At 42.6% G+C, this 22,566-nt stretch overlaps 1 protein-coding gene and 1 pseudogene across 2 annotated transcripts in view; both read right to left on the bottom strand.

Annotated features, from left to right (window-relative positions):
* Nucleotides 1-943, bottom strand: part of ASAH1 (N-acylsphingosine amidohydrolase 1) — a 28,726-nt gene extending 27,783 nt beyond the window's left edge. For both annotated transcript variants that reach the window (XM_052661446.1, XM_052661447.1), the window contains exon 1: nt 820-943. In XM_052661446.1, the coding sequence (XP_052517406.1) occupies nt 820-912 (93 nt within the window). In that variant the 5' untranslated portion in view covers nt 913-943. The remainder of the gene's footprint in view (nt 1-819) is intronic.
* A 6,119-nt stretch (nt 944-7,062) lies between these two features.
* On the bottom strand, nt 7,063-10,370 carry LOC128068376 (calcyclin-binding protein-like; annotated as a pseudogene).
* Between the last annotated feature and the right edge of the window lie 12,196 nt (nt 10,371-22,566).

Raw genomic sequence — 22,566 nt, 5'->3', positions numbered from 1 at the left:
TACTTAAGCCGTCAAGAGCAGCCTTTTCTAGTCAGTCTTAAGTCACATGCACCCAAGTTCCTATTTATCTGATCTGTCGACAAAGAAAAATGCAGTCTTACGGTGTTTTGAGAATAGAACTATGCAAAAGCACCAGACTGGGTGTCCAGAGGCTTGAGTTGTCACGCACCCGAAAACAACAGAGTGACCTCTGGCTAGTCACTGACTCACTCGGCGACTACTTCCTCCCTTGCTAAGAATGAAACTGGTCCCACATTTGCTCTTGCAATTATCAAGTCTGTGTTCCTGCTACTTCCCTGAAGGGGAAAGAGCCACAGGTCTGGTGGTCACTTGTCTCGGGTTGGCCTGGACTACTCCCATTGCCCTAACCGGGGATGCCTCGTCCTTTCCGAGGGCCCTTCAGATCCTCAGTTACTACGTCTCCTGCAGCACCTCGTCACAAGGCAGAGAAAGCCGAAGTCCTCAAGCAGTTCGTAACTTAATTATGTACACAGATCAGCTGGAACTCTTCCTCCAGTAGTTCTGTAGGCGCGTGGAAAAAGTGCACTCAGTCAAATGTGAGGATGTGCAAACACAACCGCCAGTCTGTAGAGATGACGATTTCCCCTTAAAGTTTCTTTGTTCCAGCTTGTACCGAACCGACCAGGGGTGAGGCTCGCCAGCCTCACCTGCACCCACGCCTCTGCTCAGAGAAACAGGGATGCCTGTAAAGATGCTGCCAGGGGTCGATCAAGCCCCGCCTGCCCCGCACCTGTGCGTCCCCCCTCCCCCGACGCGCCGGCGCGCCCCTCTCCGTCTCCTCGGCTCCAGCTCACCCACCGGCGGCACCTGCTGCGCCACCAAGCAGGTGACGATCCCGCTCAGCAAGATGAAGGTTAGACAACTCCAGCCTAGCATCCTTCCAGCCACCATCGCGCTGCAGACTCCTGAGGAGGCCCCTCGACGCACCACCTGAGCGCCGAACAGGCCACGCCCCGCTGCCACGTGACCTGACAGCGGACCGCGCCACTCGAGGTGTGGGCGGGGGGAGATAGGCACCGGGGTGAGGGCAGCAAGGAGAGGACCTGGCTTTTCAGTGACGCGGCGGGACGAGGGAGTCTTCCGAGATGAAGAACAAACCCCCAGGACGGAGGGTGAGCGCTCGAGTTAGGACCGTGGTGTTCGTCGCACCCCCCGCACCGCGGGCAGTGGTTGCGCCCAGCCCAAGCTCCAGCGCTAAGCCCCGCCCGGGCGGGTGCGGCTGTGGAACTTTCCTCCCCTCGCTGTCCCTCACAGAGGGCCGCCCCCTCCTCAGAGCCTGCGGGTGGGGACCACCGCCTCTCTTCCCGCCGGTGCAGCCGCACACTGTTCCCGTATGGCCCAGGGCGAGGTCTGCGCTCGGCCGCTCGGTACCAAATGTCCATGAGATGGGCACGAGTCACGAGAGTCTCAAAACGCGGCGTAGCCGGCGACAGCGACCGGTCTTTGCCCTCTGAGGGGAGCAGGGCCCGAAGTGAGTGAGGTTATTGGTCCTGACCGTGGGGTCACCCGACGGCCGTCAGGGGCCAGGAGCGGGGCACAGTTAACTCTCACCGATGCTCCAGGCTGTGAATTTACACATTTAGGCTTTCGCCTCCGAGCTGACAAACCACAGAATTTAGGCTTCGGTTTACTCGCACTGAGACAGCAGGTGGAATGCCCAGGTAGGACCGAAAACCTTCCTTCCGTGGAGTGAAGCACCTGTGTACCTTCACCTGCTACAGTGAGAGGACGCAGGTTGGCACAGCCCAGGTGGACCTGGGAGGATGGTAGCGGGCAGTCTGTTTTAGCCTGCACCTAGAAAACAGCTTTACAGGTGTATTCACTTGGCATGCGTGCGGTGTTTGGACACTGTTGTCCTAGTCGGATAAAGTGTTAAGTGTTAGTTGCTCAGCTGTGTCCAACTCTTTGCGACCCGGTGGACTATAGTCTGCGAGGCTCCTCTGTCCGTGGGATTTTCTAGGCAAGAATACTGGAGTGGGTTGTCATGCCCTTCAGGGGATCTTCTCGACCCAGGAAGGGAACCCAGGTCTCCCCCATTGCGGGCAGATTCTTTACCATCTTAGCCATATAAGTTCAATAGGAAATCCTAAGCTCTTGGTTCCACTTTCTGATTGAACCTTTTCGACTTCCAACTGGCATTTTTTTTTTAATGCTTCAGCAAAATCAGAATACTGTCACTAAAATCTTCATATATATATTTTTTCTTATGTAAGTTTGAAATTGCAGTTTTACTCATTTGTATTACTTTGTTAGAAAAATCAATGGTTTTGTTGGAGATTGAGAAATGAGAATTTGATACGTGGGAACATTTATTCCAGTTTTTCCTTTTCTTTTTTTTTTGGTGGTAGATGACAGGATCCCTCTCTCTGATGAGGGAAGTTTGACTTTTGAAACATATCACATGATTAAAGTAGTTCCTGATTCAACAGTGAGCAAGAAGATCATCAGTTCAGTTCAGTTCAGTTCAGTCGCTCAGTCGTGTCCGACTCTTTGTGACCCCATGAATCGCAGCACACCAGGCCTCCCTGTCCATCACCAACTCCCAGAGTTCACTCAGACTCACATCCATGGAGTCCGTGATGCCATCCAGCCATCTCATCCTCTGTCATCCCCTTCTCCTCCTGCCCCCAATCCCTCCCAGCATCAGAGTCTTTTCCAATGAGTTAACTCTTCGCATCAGGTGGCTAAAGTATTGGAGTTTCAGCTTTAGCATCAGTCCTTCCAAAGAACACCCAGGACTGATCTCCTTTAGTATGGACCGGTTGGATCACCTTGCAGTCCAAGGGACTCTCAAGAGTCTTCTCCAACACCACAGTTCAAAAGCATCAATTCTTCGGCACTCAGCTTTTTTCACAGTCCAGCTTTCACATCCATACATGACTACTGGAAAAACCATAGTGTTGACTAGACGGCCCTTTGTTGGCAAAGTAATGTCTCTGCTTTTGAATATGCTATCTAGGTTGGTCATAACTTTCCTTCCAAGGAGTAAGCGTCTTTTAATTTCATGGCTGCAGTCACCATCTGCAGTGATTTTGGAGCCCAAAAAAATAAAGTCTGACAGTGTTCCCACTGTTTCCCCATTTATTTCCCATGAAGTGATGGGACTGGATGCCATGATCTTCGTTTTCTGAATGTTGAGCTTTAAGCCAACTTTTTCACTCTCTTTCACTTTTATCAAGAGGCTTTTTAGTTCCCTTCACTTTCTGCCATAAGGGTGGTGTCATCTGCATATCTGAGGTTATTGATATTTCTCCCGGCAATCTTGAGTCCAGCTTGTGCTTCTTCTAGCCCAGTGTTTCTCATGATGTACTCTGCATATAAGTTAAATAAGCAGGGTGACAGTATACAGCCTTGACGTACTTCTTTTCCTATTTGGAACCAGTCTGTTGTTCCATGTCCAGTTCTAACAGTGATAGAAGCAAGGTCTGATGCTGTAAAGAGCAATATTGCATAGGAACCTGGAATGTTAGGTCCATGAATCAAGGCAAATTGGAAGTGGTCAAACAGGAGATGGCAAGAGTGAATGTCAACATTCTAGGAAAGAAGATCATAGAAATGTTCACTAATTCAAATAATATTTACTGTCCACCTGCAGTGTGCCAATCATTTCTCCAGACATGGGATAAGCTGAGAACAAAAAAGACATAAGGCTCCTCCCTCATAAGGCTTACATTCTAGATGAGAAATGGACAATAAACATCAAACCCAAGGAAATGTACATAGAATGTCATTTTTGTTCAGTTGCCAAATCATGTCCGACTCTTTGTGACCCTATTGATTATAGCCCATCTGGCTCCTCTGTCCATAGAATTCTCCAGGCAAGAATATTGGAGTGGGTTGCCATTTCCTTCTCCAGGGGATCTTCCTGACCCAGGGATTGAACCCACCTCTCCTGCATTGGCAGGTGGATTTTTTTTTACCACTGAGTCACCTGGGAAGCCCCTACATAGGATGTTAGAGGGTAATAAACGTTACAGAGAAAAAGCAGAGTGGTGGGGATGGAGTGGGTTGAGAGTAGGAAGAGTCACAATTTAAGTAGAATGGACAGCACAGGGGCTTCCCAGGTGGTGCTAGTGGTAAAGAATCCACCTGCCAATGCAGGAGACCTTAAGAGACACAGGTTTGATCCCTGGGTTAGGAAGCTCTCTTGGAGTAGGAAATGACAACCGACTACAGTATTCTGGCCTGGAAAATTCCCTGGACATAGGAGCCTGGTGGTCTACAGTCCATAGGGTTGCACAGAGTCTGACAGGACTGAAGTGAGAGCATACAGGGACAAGAAAAGCATTATTGAGAAAGTGATATTTGAGCAGAGATTTGAAGGAGGTGAGGAGTTAGTTTTGAGATACCAAGGGAACATTTCATGCAAAGATGGGCTCGATCAAGGACAGAAATGGTATGGACCTAACAGAAGCAGAAGATATTAAGAAGAGGTGGCAAGAATACACAGAAAAACTGTACAAAAAAGATCTTCACGACCCAGATAATCATGATGATGTGATCACTCATCTAGAGCCAGACATCCTGGAATGTGAAGTCAAGTGGGCCTTAGAAAGCATCACTACGAACAAAGCTAGTAGAGGTGATGGAATTCCAGTTGAGCTATTTCAAATCCTGAAAGATGATGCTGTGAAAGTGCTGCACTCAATATGCCAACAAATTTGGAAAACTCAGCAGTGGCCACAGGACTGGAAAAGGTCAGTTTTCATTCCAATCCCAAAGAAAGGCAACGCTAAAGAATGCTCAAACTATCGCACAATTGCACTCATCTCACACGCTAGTAAAGTAATGCTCAAAATTCTCCAAGCCAGGCTTCAGCAATACGTGAACCGTGAACTCCCTGATGTCCCAGCTGGTTTTAGAAAAGGCAGAGGAACCAGAGATCAAATTGCCAACATCTGCTGGATCATGGAAAAAGCAAGAGAGTTCCAGAAAAACATCTATTTCTGCTTTCTTGACTATGCCAAAGCCTTTGACTGTGTGGATCACAATAAACTGTGGAAAATTCTGAAAGAGATGGGAATACCAGACCACCTGACCTGCCTCTTGAGAAATCTGTATGCAGGTCAGGAAGCAACAGTTAGAACTGGACATGGAACAACAGACTGGTTCCAAATAGGAAAATGTGTACGTCAAGGCTGTATATTGTCACCCTGCTTATTTAACATATGCAGAGTACATCATGAGAAACACTGGACTGGAAGAAGCACAAGCTGGAATCAAGATTGCCAGGAGAAATATCAATAACCTCAGATATGCAGATGACACCACCCTTATGGCAGAAAGTGAAGAGGAACTAAAAAGCGTCTTGATGAAAGTGAAAGAGGAGAGTGAAAAAGTTGGCTTAAAGCTCAACATTCAGAAAATGAAGATCATGGCATCCAGTCCCATCACTTCATGGGAAATAGACGGGGAAACAGTGGAAATAGTGTCAGACTTTATTTTTTTGGGCTCCAAAATCACTGCAGATAGTGACTGCAGCCATGAAATTAGAAGACGCTTACTCCTTGGAAGAAAAGTTATGACCAACCTAGATAGCATATTCAAAAGCAGAGACATTACTTTGCCAACTAAGGTCCGTCTAGTCAAGGCTATGGTTTTTCCAGTGGTCATGGATAGATGTGAGAGTTGGACTGTGAAGAAGGCTGAATGCCGAAGAATTGATGCTTTTGAACTGTGGTGTTGGAGAAGACTCTTGAGAGTCCCTTGGACTGCAGGGAGATCCAACCAGTACATTCTGAAGGAGATCAACCCTGGGATTTCTTTGGAGGGAATGATGCTGAAGCTGAAACTCCAGTATTTTGGCCACCTCATGCAAAGAGTTGACTCATTGGAAAAGACTCTGATGCTGGGAGGGATTGGGGGCAGTAGGAGAAGGGGACGACCGAGGATGGGATGGCTGGATGGCATCACGGACTCGATGGACGTGAGTCTGAGTGAACTCCAGGAGTTGGTGATGGACAGGGAGGCCTGGTGTGCTGCGATTCATGAGGTCGCAAAGAGTCGGACACGACTGAGCGACTGAACTGAGCTGAACTGAACTGAGGGAAGAATATTTCAGGCAGAGGGAGTAGCCGGAGCAAAGGGTTAACTGAATGTGCCTGGTATGTTTGGCTATAGCAAGGAAGTCAGTGTGGGTGGAGCAGAAGGAAAAGGGGTTAAAAAAGTGGGTGAAGTCTGAGAGGTCTGGGGGTAGGGCAGATTATATAGGTCATAAGGAGCTATTATGAAGACCTGGGCTTCACTCTGTGCAAATGTGTAAATAGGTTGATTTATCTTGGACCTTAGAATAAGTCTATAAAAAAAGAGAAAAAAAGTAGAGGATTCCCATCTTTTATATAAGTGGCTATTTGATTTGAAATCATCTTTTTTTTGCATTTTATGCAAAAATTCAGGTTTTATTTTTACTTATCCTTGGTGGGAGCTGATGTCAGGAACTCAAACGCAAGCAGTAGTAACTTTTGTTTTCTACCTTCTAGCTGAATAATAATACACATAATGTGGCATTTTCAGTAGGCAAGACTTTTTACATTTCACATTAGAATACATTACTCTTTTCTTGAATAAAATGACCCAGTTACTAAGGAAACCATCTTTGGAGGAAGTGCTTAACAATCTTATTTTATTTAAATCAGGGGCTTACCTTATAGTTCAGTTGGTAAAGAATCTGCCTCTATTGCAGGAGACCTGGGTTCGATTCCTGGGTCAGGAAGATCCTCTGGAGAAGGAAATGGCAACCCACAGGTGTATTCTCACCTGGAGAATCCCATGGACAGAGGAGCCTGGCAGCCTATAGTCCATGGGGTCGCAAGAGTCAGACACAACTTAATGACTAAACCACTATTTAAATAAATCCTCCAGTAGGAAATAGAGAATTCATTGCCTTTACTTAGAAGAAGGCTGTGTAAGTAGTTACATGTCACGTTTATTTGTGCTAAGTAGTTACATGTCACGTTTATTTGTGCCGCTCACTGCTCACTCCTTTTCCTTTTTGGAAACATTTTATTTCCACATCACAGTTTGCAAAAAGACTTTCAGGTTTCAAAATTCTGTATCTCCTTTGGCTTACTTCTCTCTTGATTCCACTGAGGCTTTATTAATGGTTTGCTTCATATCATCTCCATCTTTGTAAATTTTCTTTAGAATGTTCATTCATTCCTCACTAGGATCTGTTTCAATGTCATAGGAAGTCTAATCTTTCTCTTTGCGTTTTTTTCAACCTGAGTCAGCTAGTTCCACTGTGTGTTTTCTGCTTTCTTTATGTAGATAAGAACTGCATCTGTCTTGACCTTTTCTGAACTGCCTTCTGCAGAGATGGGTTTCAAGAGATTGTTCATAATCATGGAGTAACTCTTCCCATTTAAATTCTTTATGGAAAGATCAAATGACCTCTCTGTGAAATGTACCTGCATGTTCTCAGTGGGCACTTAATGAACTCCAGTGAAGTTAATGTAGATTTTCATACACTTGTCTGACTGATCCCATCCATAATTACTGAATTACACTGTATATGCTGTTTTAATAAGAGCACCCACAGCAGCTAGCTTTTCGTTGTCTAAAAGTTTTGCTTACTTCTGTGATTTCTGCTGCATCTTGTTTTTCAGTTCTGTCTCAATCTTGGGTTTTTCAGCTGTGAGGGGATCAGATACTCTTTTTCTGGTGGCTTTTGCCAGCAGCACTTTCAGCTCTTCTAGCTCTTTCTGTAGCTCTTCCTAATTGAAGCCATGGTTGGGCTGTGGCAGGCAAGACCCCGGCTGCAGTGGCACAGGGACAAGAACAGGAAATGCCACCCTGAACATGCTCACCCCGAGCACAGACTGCACTGGCCTTGATCATTCATCTTTTTAAAAAATTTTTTAATCAAATAAAAGATTCTTTAAATTCTGTGGTGCTTTATAATTTTCAAAAATTACACATACATTATTTCATATAATTGCATTATTGCCCCTCCCCTTTCACCTCTCCCCAACTGGTAAGCACTAGTTTGTTTTCAATATCTTTGAGTCTACTTCTTTTTTGTTTGTTAACTAGTTTGTTTTATTTTTCAGATTCCACAATATGAGTGATAGCGTACAGTATTTTGTATTTCTCTATATTATTTCACTAAGCATTATGCTTTCCAAGTCCATCCATTTTACTACAAATGGCAAAATTTCCTTCTTTTATATGGCTGAGTAGTATTCCATTGTATATATTTATATACCACTACTTCTTTATCTATTCATCCTGATAGAAGGAAATGGCAATCCACTCCAGTACTATTGCCTGGAAAATCCCATGGACAGAGGAGCCTGGTAGGCGTCAGTCCATGGGGTCGCCAAGAGTCGGACACGACTGAGTGACTTCACTTCACTTCCTTATCTATTCATCCTGATAGACACTTAGGTTTCTTCCATACCTTGGTAAATGATGATGCTATAAAGATAGGAGTGCATGTATCATTTCCATTTCTGTTTTTTTGATATATACCCAGAAGTGGAATTTCTAGGTCATATCAGTTCAGTTCAGTCACTCAGTTGTGTCTGAATCTTTGTGACCCCATGGACTGTAGCATGCCAGGCCTCCCTGTCCATCGCCAATTCCTGGAGTTTACTCAGACTCATGTCCATTGAGTCGGTGATGCCACCCAACCATTTCATCCTCCGTCATCCCCTTCTCCTGCCTTCAGTCTTTCCCAGCATCAGGGTCTTTTCAAATGAGTCAGTTCTTCCCATCAGGTGGCCAAAGTATTGGAGTTTCAGCTTCAACATCAGTCCTTCCAATGAATATTGAGGACTAATTTCCTTTAGGATGGACTGGTTGGATCTCCTTGCAGTTCAAGGGACTCTCAAGAGTCTTCTCCAACACCACAGTTCAAAAGCATCGATTCTTAGCCACACAGCTTTCTTTATAGTCCAGCTCTCACATCCATACATGACCACTGGAAAAACCATAGCTTTGATTAGACAGACCTTTGTTGGCAAAATAATGTCTGCTTTTTAATATGCTGTCTAGGTTGGTTGCAGCTTTTTTTCCAAGGAGCAAGCGTCTTTTAATTTCATGGCTACAGTCACCATCTGCAGTGATTTTGGAGCCTGAGAAAATAAAGTCTGTCACTGTTTCTCCATCTATTTATTTGCCATGAAGTGATGGAACCAGATGCCATGATCTTAGTTTTCGGAATGTTGACTATTAAACCAACTTTTTCCCTCTTGTCTTTCACTTTCATCAAGAGGCTCTTTAAAACTAGGTCATATAGTAATGACCTAAAAATAGAACTACTCTAGTTTTAGTTTTTGGAGAAACTGCCATATTGTTTGCCACCGTGGCTTCAACAATTTACATCCCCATGAACAGTGTACGAGGGTTTCCTTTTCTCCACATCCTTCAAGATCATTTATCTTAAATACTACCGAGAGCACTTTAAACATGTTACCAGGGACTTCCCTGGATGTCCAGTAGTTAAGAATCTGCCCTGTAATGTGGGGAACTAAGATCCCACATGCCATGAAGCAACTAAGACTGTGTGACAATGAAAGATCTCACATGATGCGACTAAGACCCAGCACAGCCAAATAAATAAATCCTTAAAAAACACATCACCAAGCACATTTCTTTTTTTCTTACAAGAGGATGTTAATTGCTCATTAGATGGTCTGGCAAAATCAGAATCTTTATGCAGAAAATTTATGTCAATTGGCATAATATTCTTAGACACGATTTTCATATAACTTTGTGTTAAACTCTCAATACTCTATTATATACCTTTGCTTCTGTTTTCAGACAAAATTTAAATCAAGTTCCCTAAAATTATGCCGTTTTATGCATTTTAAAAATTATACCTACATCTTTTTTCTTAGCCTACTCGATTTTTCAGTACTAGATACAGAAGGAAGACGAAGGCAAATTGTGCAGCCATATGAAACTTCACTGTGCTTTATGGCACACTGACATATTCATAGAAATGGTATTTAAGTGTACCAATGATTATGTTGGAAAGGGTGGTTCAAATACTATCTACACAGCAAGCATCAAGAATAAGACTTGGATAACCTGTTTAGTATGAAGAGTCAGCATCAGTAATCAAATTGTTTATCAGAATAGCTGAAGTTCTTGGCAAGCTGCGGACTTTTTCTAATCTCCTACCTAACATTCCTGGGTTCCTGAGGTGGAGACTTGATTTAAAATCATTGCAGCTTAACCACCCAATCCTGAATGAAATCTATCACACATATTACCCAGAACAGGAATGACTTGATTTAATAAAGCTGAATATTCAAAGGTTTGCACTAAAAAAGCAAGAAATATGGAAATAATGTTCCATTAAAAAAAAAGCAAAAACATTTTCCAGAAGTATTTACCAATGAGTTGCTTAATTAATTTTAAAAAAGACAGTCTATCTAAAATGTAATCTGAGTTTCAAAGCTTTGATTTTTGTCCATATTTTCAGGAAGAAATCTAAAGAAAGATGAAACAGATGGAAATGAGAAGTTGTGCAAAACTGTTACATGATTCCTTCCCTCCAGCAGTTTTCTTTATCGCACTAAATAAGATTACTTGCTTTATATGTTTTGCTTTTATATAGAAAAACATGTCAAATTATTACTTTTGACTCAAAGGTATAATGATATTTTATTCTATTACAAAACTATAAGTGCTCCCATTTAATCTAATTGTCCCCACATATAATGTCAAAGTCAAATAGTTATCTTAATTATCCCTCACTTTGTACTTACCTTTCTGTTTCTCTGTGAAACGTTTTTGGTGTCTTGTTGAGCCCCTGACACCACAGGCATGTGAAAATCTGAAGAGTCACTTTACAAAAAAGTCCTTCTGTCTCTTTCTGCTTTCTTTGATAAGGCATATGGTTCTGACCTGAGAATTATTTTTATCATTTTTAGTTATATATTTGGCTGTGTTGCGTCTTACATGTGGCACGTGGGATCCTCTAGTTGCAACTTGCATGCTCCAGACCCCACTGGCTCAGTATTTGTGGCTCGTGGGTGTAGTTGCCCCGAGGCATGCAGGATCTTTGCTCCCAGACCAGGGATCCAACCTGCATCTCCTGCACTGGAAGGTGGATTCTTACACCGGGAAAGTCCTTCTGACCTGAAAATTGTCAATTCAGTTCAAATCACTAATCCTTAAATACATCTTTTGTTGTTGTTCTGACTTCGTATTCCTGCATAGTTCCATTTTACATCAGTTCAATTCAGTTCAGTCGCTCAGTTATGTCTGACTCTTTGCCACCCCAGGGACTGCAGCACTCCAGGCCTTCCTGTCCATCACCAACTCCGGAGTTCACTCAAACTCATGTCCGTTGAGTCAGTGATGCCATCCAACCATCTCATCCTCTGTTGTCCCCGTCTCCTCCTGTCTTCAATCTTTCCCGGCATCAGGGTTTTTTCAAATGAGTCAGTTCTTTGCATCAGGTGGCCAAAGTAAACCATTCTAATTTCCTATTCAGTGCTTCCAACCAGTTGTTTCTCAAATTTGTGGGAAATTCATTTAATCTCTCAATAAACACTAAGCACTTACTCTACATGCTGGGTGACTAGCAAAAAAATAATTCCTGCCCTGTCTTATGGGAGAGGAATTAAGTCTTATGGGAGAGAAAAAATGAAGATGGAAGGGAAAAGTTAAACAAAGTGACTGTCTTATAAAACAACAATAGATTTTGCTTATTCCATGCTCAACCCTCTGGTTGAATATTGTGGCTGTTTCACCAACCTCAGTTCCACTCCTCCATTATGCAGCAGCCGTGTGGCTTGGATGAGCCATAGCCTCATCCTTAGTCCCATCTAGAGGTAGTCCCTTGTTGGCCTGATATTTTAAGGTTATCGTAGTCCTCTTGCCCCCGTGCTTGGTTTTGACCTGAGTCACCTGGACTCCTGAATTCAATAGGCCATGGTTTGAATCTCAGAGCTTTTGCTCTATGATTGAGGCAATTGTCTTTTTTCTTCTAACAGGAAAGAGTAAGCTGTTAGTCTCCACTTTAGTGGCATTCATGCTCTAAACTTGAAGTGAGCCGTTTACGGATGAATAGATACTGTGGACATCAGAGCAGAGATAGAAAGAAACTGGGTCATTATGGCATTGTTAAGCAACTAGATCAACCAACCACAGAGCCTGTCCAACAACTGGACTGTTTGTTACTATGAGCCACTAACTCTTGTTTATCATTTAAGCCAGTTCAGGTTGGTTTGCTTGCAAGTTGAATTGTTGTACCTGATAGCACCTTAATTGCTATACACATAGAAATAGGTTTGTCTACCTTCTCAAGAGCAGAGGAGAATTTATGAAGCTATATATTTACAAAGCTATAACACTTAGGTTTCAAGGTCTCCACTTGCTCAGGCATCTTCCAAACTTTCTACCTAATTTTACACTTGTAATTTTGGATATGTTTCCTTAAAGAGGACCATCCAAACTGTATAAGCTTTAGGCCTTACAAAACCATTAGATGTTTTAGAAGAGAAAATTTTCACCTTTCTCCCCCGTCCCTTTAACATGTTTCCCTAGAGGAAGGGTAACTTATCTAACTGGTAGATAGCTGGATGGGTCACTGCATGTGTGTGGCCTGGCTTCTCTAGCTCTCTCATTCAGATCTGTCTGCCCATAGTGGTCAGCCCTACTGACAAGAGCAGACGGGAAAGTAGTTGCTGCCTTTGACTATGTCTTCCAAAATTGGCACCTATCCAACAAATTTTTAAAAGTATAGTGTTGACACAATGGCTGTGAAGACTCTGAAGAAAGCATCATGAAAGGCTGGCTCTGGGAGACACTAAGAGAAAGTAATTTAAAAATGGAGGCTTTTGTACATACTTGCATCTTCCACCTCCCAACCTAGCCTACCCTGCCCTTGGTTTACTCCCTGTCATGTTCGAAATTGTGCCCCTGGGAAGCAGTTTGCATTTGTCAAATGACTGAGTGCATAAATTCATTCCAGAGGAGGAGTTGGTGCCCCATCTTGGCCTCAGGTCCCAGCAGTTTTCTCTTTTCCAGCTTAATCAGTAGTAAAGCTGATGTTGATTCTCACCTGATGCCTGTGTGTATTTCTCAATCATTTCCCAACCAGGAAAGGTGAAAAGGATGATTCTCACCCTGAAATGACAACATAAGTCAGCAGTAGCAATTATAGTAACATATGTATAAGAAGTACTAAATGACCTACTAAAAATACCGAGCATATCAGTATGAGTCGTTAAAGCTATTCATGCACGCAGGGCAGAAATAGAGGCATAGATGTAGAGAATGGACTTGTGCACAGAGGTGGGGGGAATGAGAGGGTGGGATGAATTGAGAGAGTAGCATTGAAATATATCCATTACCATGTGTAAAATAGATACCTAGAGGGAAGTTGCTGTGTAACACAGGGAGCTCAGCCCAGTGCTCTGTGATGACCTAGAGGGATGGGATGGCGGTTGGGGATGGGAGAGAGGCTTAAGAGGGAAGCGGATATATGTATATTTATGGCTGATTCATATTGTTGTATGGCAGAAACCAACACAACATTGTAAAGGAATTATCCTCCAATTAAAAGAAAAAGATACACATGCAGTAAAATAGGAATTCCTAATCAAAGGTAGTTCACAACTGAAAAAGAAAATACTACTAACGTAAACAGCTACCATCTTATGAGGTCAACCACATTTCACGTATGTATTCTACCATGTATATTATATATATTCAGTTATATTGGATTGAATAATGAAATTGCAGAATTGGCAATTTTATATGGGCTTCCCTGGTGGCTCAGTTGGTAAAGAATCTGCCTGCAATGTTTGTAGGTTAATGAGTAGTTGACTGTCAACACTTTTATATGGTCAACCTCGTATTACTGACACCCCAAATACTCACAATTATTTGACTTGACTTGGAAGCTGGGGCCATCACTCAAGATCATCTGTAGACCCTGGTGGCTCCTGCTTTTCCTCACCCTTTGAAGATTTTCCACATCTGGCTCACTATCACTCTTTCAAACATGATTCTTGTCAATATTCTTACTGATTGCAATGTCCACAGAAACAATTTTTCCAATGTTCTGGTTTTTCATGGTTTTTTTGACCTCTTCTCTTTTTTCACCTCAAACGCCCAATTCCATTGTCATGTCTTCATCACTGGAGCACTTCACTTTGTTTCTGGAATACCAGTCATTTTTGGTTCTTATATTCTTCACTTGACAAGTGTATTCAGTGTCCTCTGTTGGTTTCTGTTTCTCAACTGACCTCTATCTGTGGGGTGCCCCAGAACCTGGTCTGCAGATTTCTTTTTTTCTTTACCTATGCTCTCGCTTCCCTGCTGAGTATCTTTTCAGTGATTTCCCATTATTCCTACAGTCAAGTCCAGAATTCTCAGCCGTCGCTCAGAAGGCTCTGCTTAGAAACCAGATTGCTTCTGATTTTCTCTCTGGAAGGCATTATTGCTTATCACACCCCCTCAATCATTCCCTTTAAAGCAGTTCCTCCACAATGCCCCACTTTTTTTGCCTCAGTGTTCCTACTCACTGGCTTCCTATACATGGGATGTTCTTTCTCATGCTTGTCCTTGCATATGTAACTCCTGAGAGTTCATCTTAACTTATGTCCTCTTTAGAGAAGCCTTCTCTGACTTCCAACTGTATAAACCAAGTTTGCTCCCTGTTATTCAGTTCTCAGCTGTCCTGTACTTCTCCTTGTCAGTTGTTTGTACATATAATTATTCAGTTATTATTTGTTTGAAGTTTGCCTTCCTTAATCTATAAGTCCTCTCAAGACAGGGGTCATGTCTATGTTGTAATTATTGTATCTGCAATAGCTGGTGCAATGCCTGACATAATGATGGTGTATAATAAATGTATGATGATTAAGTGACTGATTATTTACAGAGCTCAGGATCCCAACTTCTGTAAGTAATGAAACTTTGTGGGGAGCACACTTCAAATTCTAACTGGAGTTCTACAAGCCTGTCCTTTTCTCCTGTTCCCTCAAACAGACTTCTTTCACTCTTTCTGTCTGTGGTATTCGTGGTCTCCAACCTTCTTGTAGAAAGTCTGCAGTTGGTGATGGGCGTTGGAAGAAGTGTGAATTCTTGAAGCAAGACTGGATCAAGGACCTGGGGAGATACACCTCGGGTATTGGGCTTTTTTCTCAGAATATCTCTGAAATAAGCTTTCTTTCTGTTCTCCAGACTCTAAAATAAAATTTTAGAGATCGTCTCATTGTCATTGTTCTATTAAACATACAAGACACACAATCAACAACAATTCTATACTTCATTTTATCAGGATCACATAGGAAAAGATGGGATCTATTCCTGGATGTTAATATTGCACCTGTATCTCAAATCTGAAGGAGTGGTATATGTGAATTGTAGGATATGCATCTATTCAGTCAAAGTGATTAAAACATATAAAGAGACGTGGATTCAATCCCTGGGTAAGGAATGTTCCCTGGAGGAGGAAATGGCAACCTACTCAGTATTCTTGCCTGGAAAATTCCATAGACAGAAAAGCCTGGCGGGCTACACCATCAGTGGGGTTGCAGAGTTGGACATGACTGAGCACACATGGACGCACACACAAGAAACAAAACACTACTGAAATCTAATAAACAGAGAGGGCTTGGAATTGAGAAGGTATATTTCAAAATGTTTAAAAATGAGAAGTGTTCTTGTTAAAAGAATGAGTGGTAATGCTCCTGAAGGGTCTTTCAGTGTTAGAGATAAGGATTTCCAGTCTAGGAAGAAGGTAGCGGAAGCACAACACTTAACCTCGCTGGCCTGTAGTTAATTTAAGGTGGAGCAAAAGATCAGCTGAGCTTTAAGGCAGCTTTAACTTAGTTAAGCTAAGCTTTAACTGCTTTAAGGGAGTTCATTGAATGGTCAGGATACTATCAGTACTGAAGTTGATGAAACCGAGGATGGGAGGCTCCGTGAAGAGAAATACTGAGAGCTAGGTTCCTGGAGGGTTGAGAATGCAAATGAAGAGCAGTATGGTACTGCAGAGGTAATGGGTGTGGATGGTATGTGCTTCAAGGCCTGAGCTGATGGGTGGGGATAATGAGAATCTTCAAAACTGGTACTTGGGCTGTGGTGCAGGATTCTCTGACTCTGGGTGCACAGGCATGCAAGCTGAATTCAGCTTGAGAAGAGTCAGGAGGGGCGTTTTCATGGGAGAGTCAAAAGGAAATTAGTCTATTAGAAATTTTTATTTACACCTCTGCTAAATGCTTAAGTCTTTGTCCATTTTTCTGTATTATGGAAGGAGCACACCAGTGAGGAATGAAAAAGGCAGTAAAAGGAACATGGAAAAAGAAAAATTGGTAACCATAGGTTGGCAGGTGGGAGAGGCTGAAGAGTCTGTGATGGACATATAGAAGGTCTCCCAGAGAGCAGTTTTGGACTAAAAATGAAAAACACAGGGGCATACAAGAAGCTTTCTGTAGGAACTGGGGAATAAATTATTTTCCCAAACAATAGAAAGAAGTGATACACGTGCATAATTCCTGCTGCTTTGCTTTAAAGATGACCTATACTAGGAAATGGCAGCTTTCTCCAGTATTCTTGCCTGGGAAATCCCATGGACAGAGGAGCCTGGTGGGCTACAGTCCATGGGGTCATAAAGAGTCAGACACGACTGAAGCAACTGAGCATGTGCATGTACAACTTAAATTTCCGGGTGGTACAGTTAGTTAGGGAACTAAGGTTAGAAACCATGACTTGATTCCTTACCTTGGAGTCTACTTTTCTCTAAGTTTCCACCTTTTTAAAGGAGTAAAGAGACATGCTTTATTTTCTGTATTCTCTCCCTTACAATTCCACTTAGTATCTGAGGACCAGGATTAAGAAATAGCATGATGGAAGAATAAACAGTGATTAGTAGTGCTACACTCTTTTTATCTCCGCAGCACGCAGGACAGGATTGCAAAACCTCATCAGATTTGCAGAACACTGTGAGGATGCCTACAGGTTTTAATTTACAAGTCCTCGCTGTACACTCTGAAAAGAAAATCTAGGGATTTTTTTTTTTATGCAATACAAAGGCAGGGTTGAAACACGAGTTCAAATGGAAAGAATGCTTATTGTTTTTCCATCATGGAAAATAAGCCTCTGTAATGGATTAAGAGAAGTAGCCCAGTGGCAAAATATTAAACAGAAATAGATCAAATAATGCCAGAGATTTTCCTAGGGGTGAGGTATTAATACATAGGAAATGTCATAAAATAAAACCTGCCTTAACACCATTTTCCTTAATGGAATATGCATAAAAACCACCTGTATCAGATGTTAATATTAGGGGATGTGTAGTGAAGATTATAAAGGAAATCTGTACTATTTTGGGAACTTTTCTGTAAATCTAAAATTATTCAGAGATTTTCTCCACCTCTCTCTCCGGTGTGAGGACAAAGCAAGAAGATGACCAGCAAACCATGAAGAGACTCTCACCAGGAACTGAATCAGCCAGTACCTTGTTCTCGGACTTACCAGTCTCTGGAATTGTGATAAATAAATGTCTCTTGTTGAAGTAAAAAAATAAAATCAAAACAAAATAAAAACCAAAACAACATCCACACTAATAGGTGGATGAGGACAAAGAGAAAGTAAAGGCATGAAATTATTCTTTTTCTCATTTTCTTACTAATCTTTTAATTAAATGAAATGGATTTCAAGATGAGTGAGTCTGAAAAAATTATCACAGAGGTTACCTGCATTATACCCCTTAGGCTAATATCAATAATAATAATACCATAGACGAACAATAACTTGAAAAGTCATTCGGATGCTTTTCCCTGTTACGAAAGCTATCGTGCCATAATTTAGTTAATAAAATATGTTAAGCTAGCATATTTTAATAATTCTTCTGTGTCATAAGAATTTGGAGCAATTGAGTAAATACAATTCTTGCAAAAAAGAGTTGAAGCTATACACTAGAGTTGACCCAGGAACTCCACAGCATTTGGGTGGGTATTGGGCCATCTGGTACGCTGAGTCCATTTTAGGACTGCAGTCCTATTTTAAGATGTTTGAATATTTTAACTATTCTTTCTGTAAGATGTTGAGTTTTGCGTCTGCATCTAGGGAAGTCCAGGCAGGTCCTTAATCTGGGGGAGAGTGGGCAGAGAGGAAGAGTTTGGGTGAGTCATGGTGGAGCAGCTTGACCAGACTGACTCTCTCACACGGCAGAAATTAGACTTTGGATAAGAGTAACCAAAAGCATGTAGAAACTCGAGAGGAGTTAATTCTAGTAAGAAGGAAATCACATTCTTAACATTTTTTCAACTTAGGGCAGGCCCCAGGCAGTGCCACTAAGAGTCAATACTCAAACAGAAACCTTACTAAAACTTAAGTCTTACTTGAGGAATCTGAGGACAGAGTTCAGAGCAATAGTCTAGACACAAGGCGAAAATCCTGAGAAAAGGGGAAAGTTACAGAGGGTAGCCACACAGCCCAAATCTCCCACTAATCTCAGAACTCCACATCCTTGAGGCAGACTTCAAGCAGCCCAGCTAAAACTGAAAGAATGGAAGGGAGATTTCAGTTGTGGCCCACTGTGGGGAGACAGAATTTGGAGCTTGAGATCAACCAAATTAAACAATATCAACAATCAACTACTAAATAATATCAACAAAAATTCTTCAGAGGGACAAAACAGAATCCACAGTTTCTACAATGTATTATTCACAACATCCAGGATACAGTCTAATTAAATCAGATATATGAAGAACATAAAAAGGAAAGGCAAGCAGTGGTGACTGACCCAGATATTGGAATTAGTAGACAAGGATTTTTAAGGGAGCTATTATAACTCTGCCTAAAAACAAAAACACCAAAAAAGACTTTTAATGAATGGAGACGAAATTTCAGCAGAGAAAAAGAAATTTTAACAACAAAGCAAAAACCACAGGAGGATCAAATGGATTCTAGAAGTGAAGAATAGTGTCTGAGACGAAAGAGTGATGTGTTTAACAGCAGCTTGGAGATGATAAAAGAGTGAGTCTGTGAACATGAAGATAGAAAAATCTTCAAGATGATCTAATCATAAAATGTGTGAGCAGTCAAAATCGGGTGTGGGGAGCTTTTTATTTGTACTTTTATTGTATATAGCATAACTTTTCATAAGTTTACTAGACTAGTAAGTCAGGGGAATGTTTCATCAGAATGCATCTTTAAAATTTTTATTTGTTTTTGTCTGCACTGGGTCTTTGTTGTTGCTTGCTTTCCTCTAGTTGCAGCAAGCAGGGGCTATTCTAGTTGCTGTGCACTGGCTTCTCATTGTGGTGGCTTCTCTTGTCACAGAGAGCAGGCTCTAGGGCGCGTGGACCCAGCAGTTGCGGCTCCCAGGCTCTAGAGCACAGGCTCAACAGTTGTAGTGCAGGGGCTTAGTTGCTCTGCCGCATGTGGGATCTTCCTAGGTCAGAGACTTAACCCATGTCTCCTGCATTGGCAGGTGGATTCTTTACCACTGAGCTACCAGGGAAGCCCAGAACGTATCTTGATTTTGACAGTGCTTTAAACAAAATTTCTCATGATATGCTTATGTACACGATGGAAAAATGTGGACCACATGGCTCTCTGTACATTCACTCTTGATCTCTGCCACTCTCCGAGACTGACTTCAGTGCTATAATGGGGGTTGTATAAAATGCAATGCTCAAAACCAGGAAGGAACACTCACCTGTTACCCGCGATTTTTCACTTGTTATCCTCCTTCACTAGTATATAAACTCCGTGAAGGCAGGAAATGCCTCTCTGTATCCTCCTAGTTGCTGAGACCTGAAATTAGTCCTGTTCTCTTGAACAGGGACAGACACTGGGTTAATGTGAAGATGAACATGGTGACAAGAAATCCAGGGATGTATTACATTCAGACATTCCGGTTAACAGGATGTTTGCTCCAGGGAAATCAGTCAGCTGGCAGCGGGGCCCTGCTGCCAAGCTAGTCTTGGAAAGAAGACTTAAGTCTCTTGTGTGCTTAGTTGCTCAGTCATGCCCAACTCTTTGCGACCCCACGGACTGAAGCCTGATAGGCTCCTCTATCTATGGGATTCTCCAGGCAAGAACACTGGAGCGGGTTGCCATGCCCTCCTCCAGGGCATTTTCCCAACCCAGGGATCGAACCTAGATCTCCCACATTGCAGGTGGATTCTTTACCAGCTGAGCCACCAGGGAATCTCAGTCTCTTGAGGGTAGTGTTTCTCCAAGTGTGGTTCAGAGGCCTGCTTCAGAATTACCTGGAGTGCTTGTTAAAAATTGGGGGACTAATCTTAGATTTGTTAAGCCGGCATCTCTAAGGGTGGGTCTTGGAGAACTACAGGTATCCTAGACAATTCTTATGTATATACATTTATTTTTAGGGGTTGGGGAGCTGACAAAAGCAAGGAATGGACTAAGTCCTAGGGCAAGTTTCACAATCTTGGCACCACTGGCAATTTGACTGGATAATTTGTTAAATTATTTGCGGGGGGGGGGGGGGGGTGCTGTCCTGTGCACTGGAGGATGTTTAGCAGTATCCTTAGTTTCTAATCCTCTAAATCTCAGATTATCCCCTCCTCTCCCAGTTGTGACAACCAAAATTGTTTCCAGACATTCCAAAATGTCCCCTGTGGGCAAAATTGGCCCTGCTTGAGAACCACTCCTTTGGGGGATCAGAAGGAGGAGAAGGCAACATTGGCGAATGTTCAGCTGTTGGAACTAGGATGCCACGTTAGGGTGAGAGCTACAATAAGAGTTCCTCTACAAGGCTCGTCGTGTTGGTGGCTTAGCAACCTTTTTGTAGAGGGGCCATACGAGTCTAGAGTTGGTGACAGATGGAATATAGAGGCTGAGAATTAGACAGGGTGTCACACCAGGTCTTGGTCATGGCTGAGCACTGGAATCAACATGGAATTGTAAAAACGTAAAAATGCATCAGCCAGCCTTAGCTCTACTGAAGCGGAATTTCCAGGTACTTGGTACACAAACTGGATTCAGGAACAGTCACAGGGTTAGATGACACCCTAAGTACTGTGTTCAGGAACTCAGAAGGAGACAGTTCAGTTCAGTCGCTCAATAGTGTCTGATCTTTGCGACCCCATCGACTGCAGCACGCCAGGCCTCCCTGTCTATCACCAGCTCTCGGAGTTTACCCAACTCATGTCCATTGAGTCAGTGATGCCATCCAACCATCTCATTCTCTGTTGTCCCCTTCTCCTCCTGCCTTCAATCTTTCCCAGCATCAGGGTCTTTTCCAATGAGTCAGTTCTTTGCATCAGGTGGCCAAATTACTGGAATTTCAGCTTCAACATCAGTCCTTCCAATTAATATTCAGGACTGATTTCCTTTAGGATGGACTGGTTGGATCTCCTTGCAGTCCAAGGGACTCTCAAGAGTCTTCTCCAACACCACAGTTCAAAAGCATCAATTCTTCGGCACTCAGCTTTCTTCATAGTCCAACTCTCACATCCATACATGACTACTGGAAAAACCACAGCTTTGACCTTTGTTGGCAAAGTAATGTCTCTGCTTTTAAATATGCTGTCTAGGTTGGTCATAACTTTTCTCCCAAGGAGTAATTCACAGCTGCAATCACCATCTGCAGTAATTTTGGAGCCCAAAAAACGTCTGTCACTGTTTCCACTGTTTCCCCATCTATTTGTCATGAAGTGAAGGGACCAGATACCATGATCTTCGTTTTCTGAATGTTGAGCTTTAAGCCAACTTTTCCACTCTGCTCTTTCATTTCATCAAGAGGCTCTTTAGTTCTTCTTTGCTTTCTGCCATTAAGGGTGGTGTCATCTGTGTATCTGAGGTTACTGATATTTCTCCTGGCAATTTTGATTCCAGCTTATGCTTCATCTAGCCCATTGTTTCAGTCCAGGAGACAGACTGGGCATAATACTGCCTGGGCAAAGCAGACCTCAGCAATGCTTAGTGTCTGAACCTCTTTAATAGCTCCCTTTCCATCCCACAAGTGAGAATGAAAGCATTACATACATATCTGTTATGGCTAGACGATTCTAAGTATGGAATTTCCCCAATTTTACTCATAGCCTCTGTTCTGAACCTACTCTCTCTTTTGTGATGTTTCCTGTTTTCATCCCACTGCTTAATGCAATTTCTTTCTCTCTGTCCAGCCCCCTTGTCCTGTTATTTGCTTGGCTTGTGTATGATCTGGGCAGTTTCAGAGGTAGAATCAAAGCCTTGCTGATAGACTGGGAGTTTCTAACTTCCTTTTAAAGGCACTGCTCAGACACCTATTGTATTAAGAAATGGAAAGTAAGACTGTAAAGCAGTAAGACAGCTTCCACAAACTGCACAAGAAATATTAGTTTCATACAGTAGACCTTCATCCTTTTGACAGGAAATCCAGGAAAAAAAAAAATTCTGTGCCACTTTCCAAGTACCTGCATGGAGAAACTCAATTAAACTTGATTTCAGTTCAGTTCAGTCGCTCAGTCGTGTCCGACTCTTTGTGACCCCATGAATCGCAGCATGCCAGGCTGCCCTGTCCATCACCAACTCCCAGAGTTCATTCAGACTCGCGTCCATCGAGTCAGTGATGCTATCCAGCCATCTCATCCTCTGTCGTCCCCTTCTTCTCCTGCCCCC

The sequence above is a fragment of the Budorcas taxicolor genome, chromosome 24, assembly GCF_023091745.1.
Source record: "Budorcas taxicolor isolate Tak-1 chromosome 24, Takin1.1, whole genome shotgun sequence".
In the NCBI taxonomy this organism is placed as follows: Eukaryota; Metazoa; Chordata; class Mammalia; order Artiodactyla; family Bovidae; genus Budorcas; species Budorcas taxicolor.
This window is presented reverse-complemented; position numbering and strand designations above follow the sequence as displayed.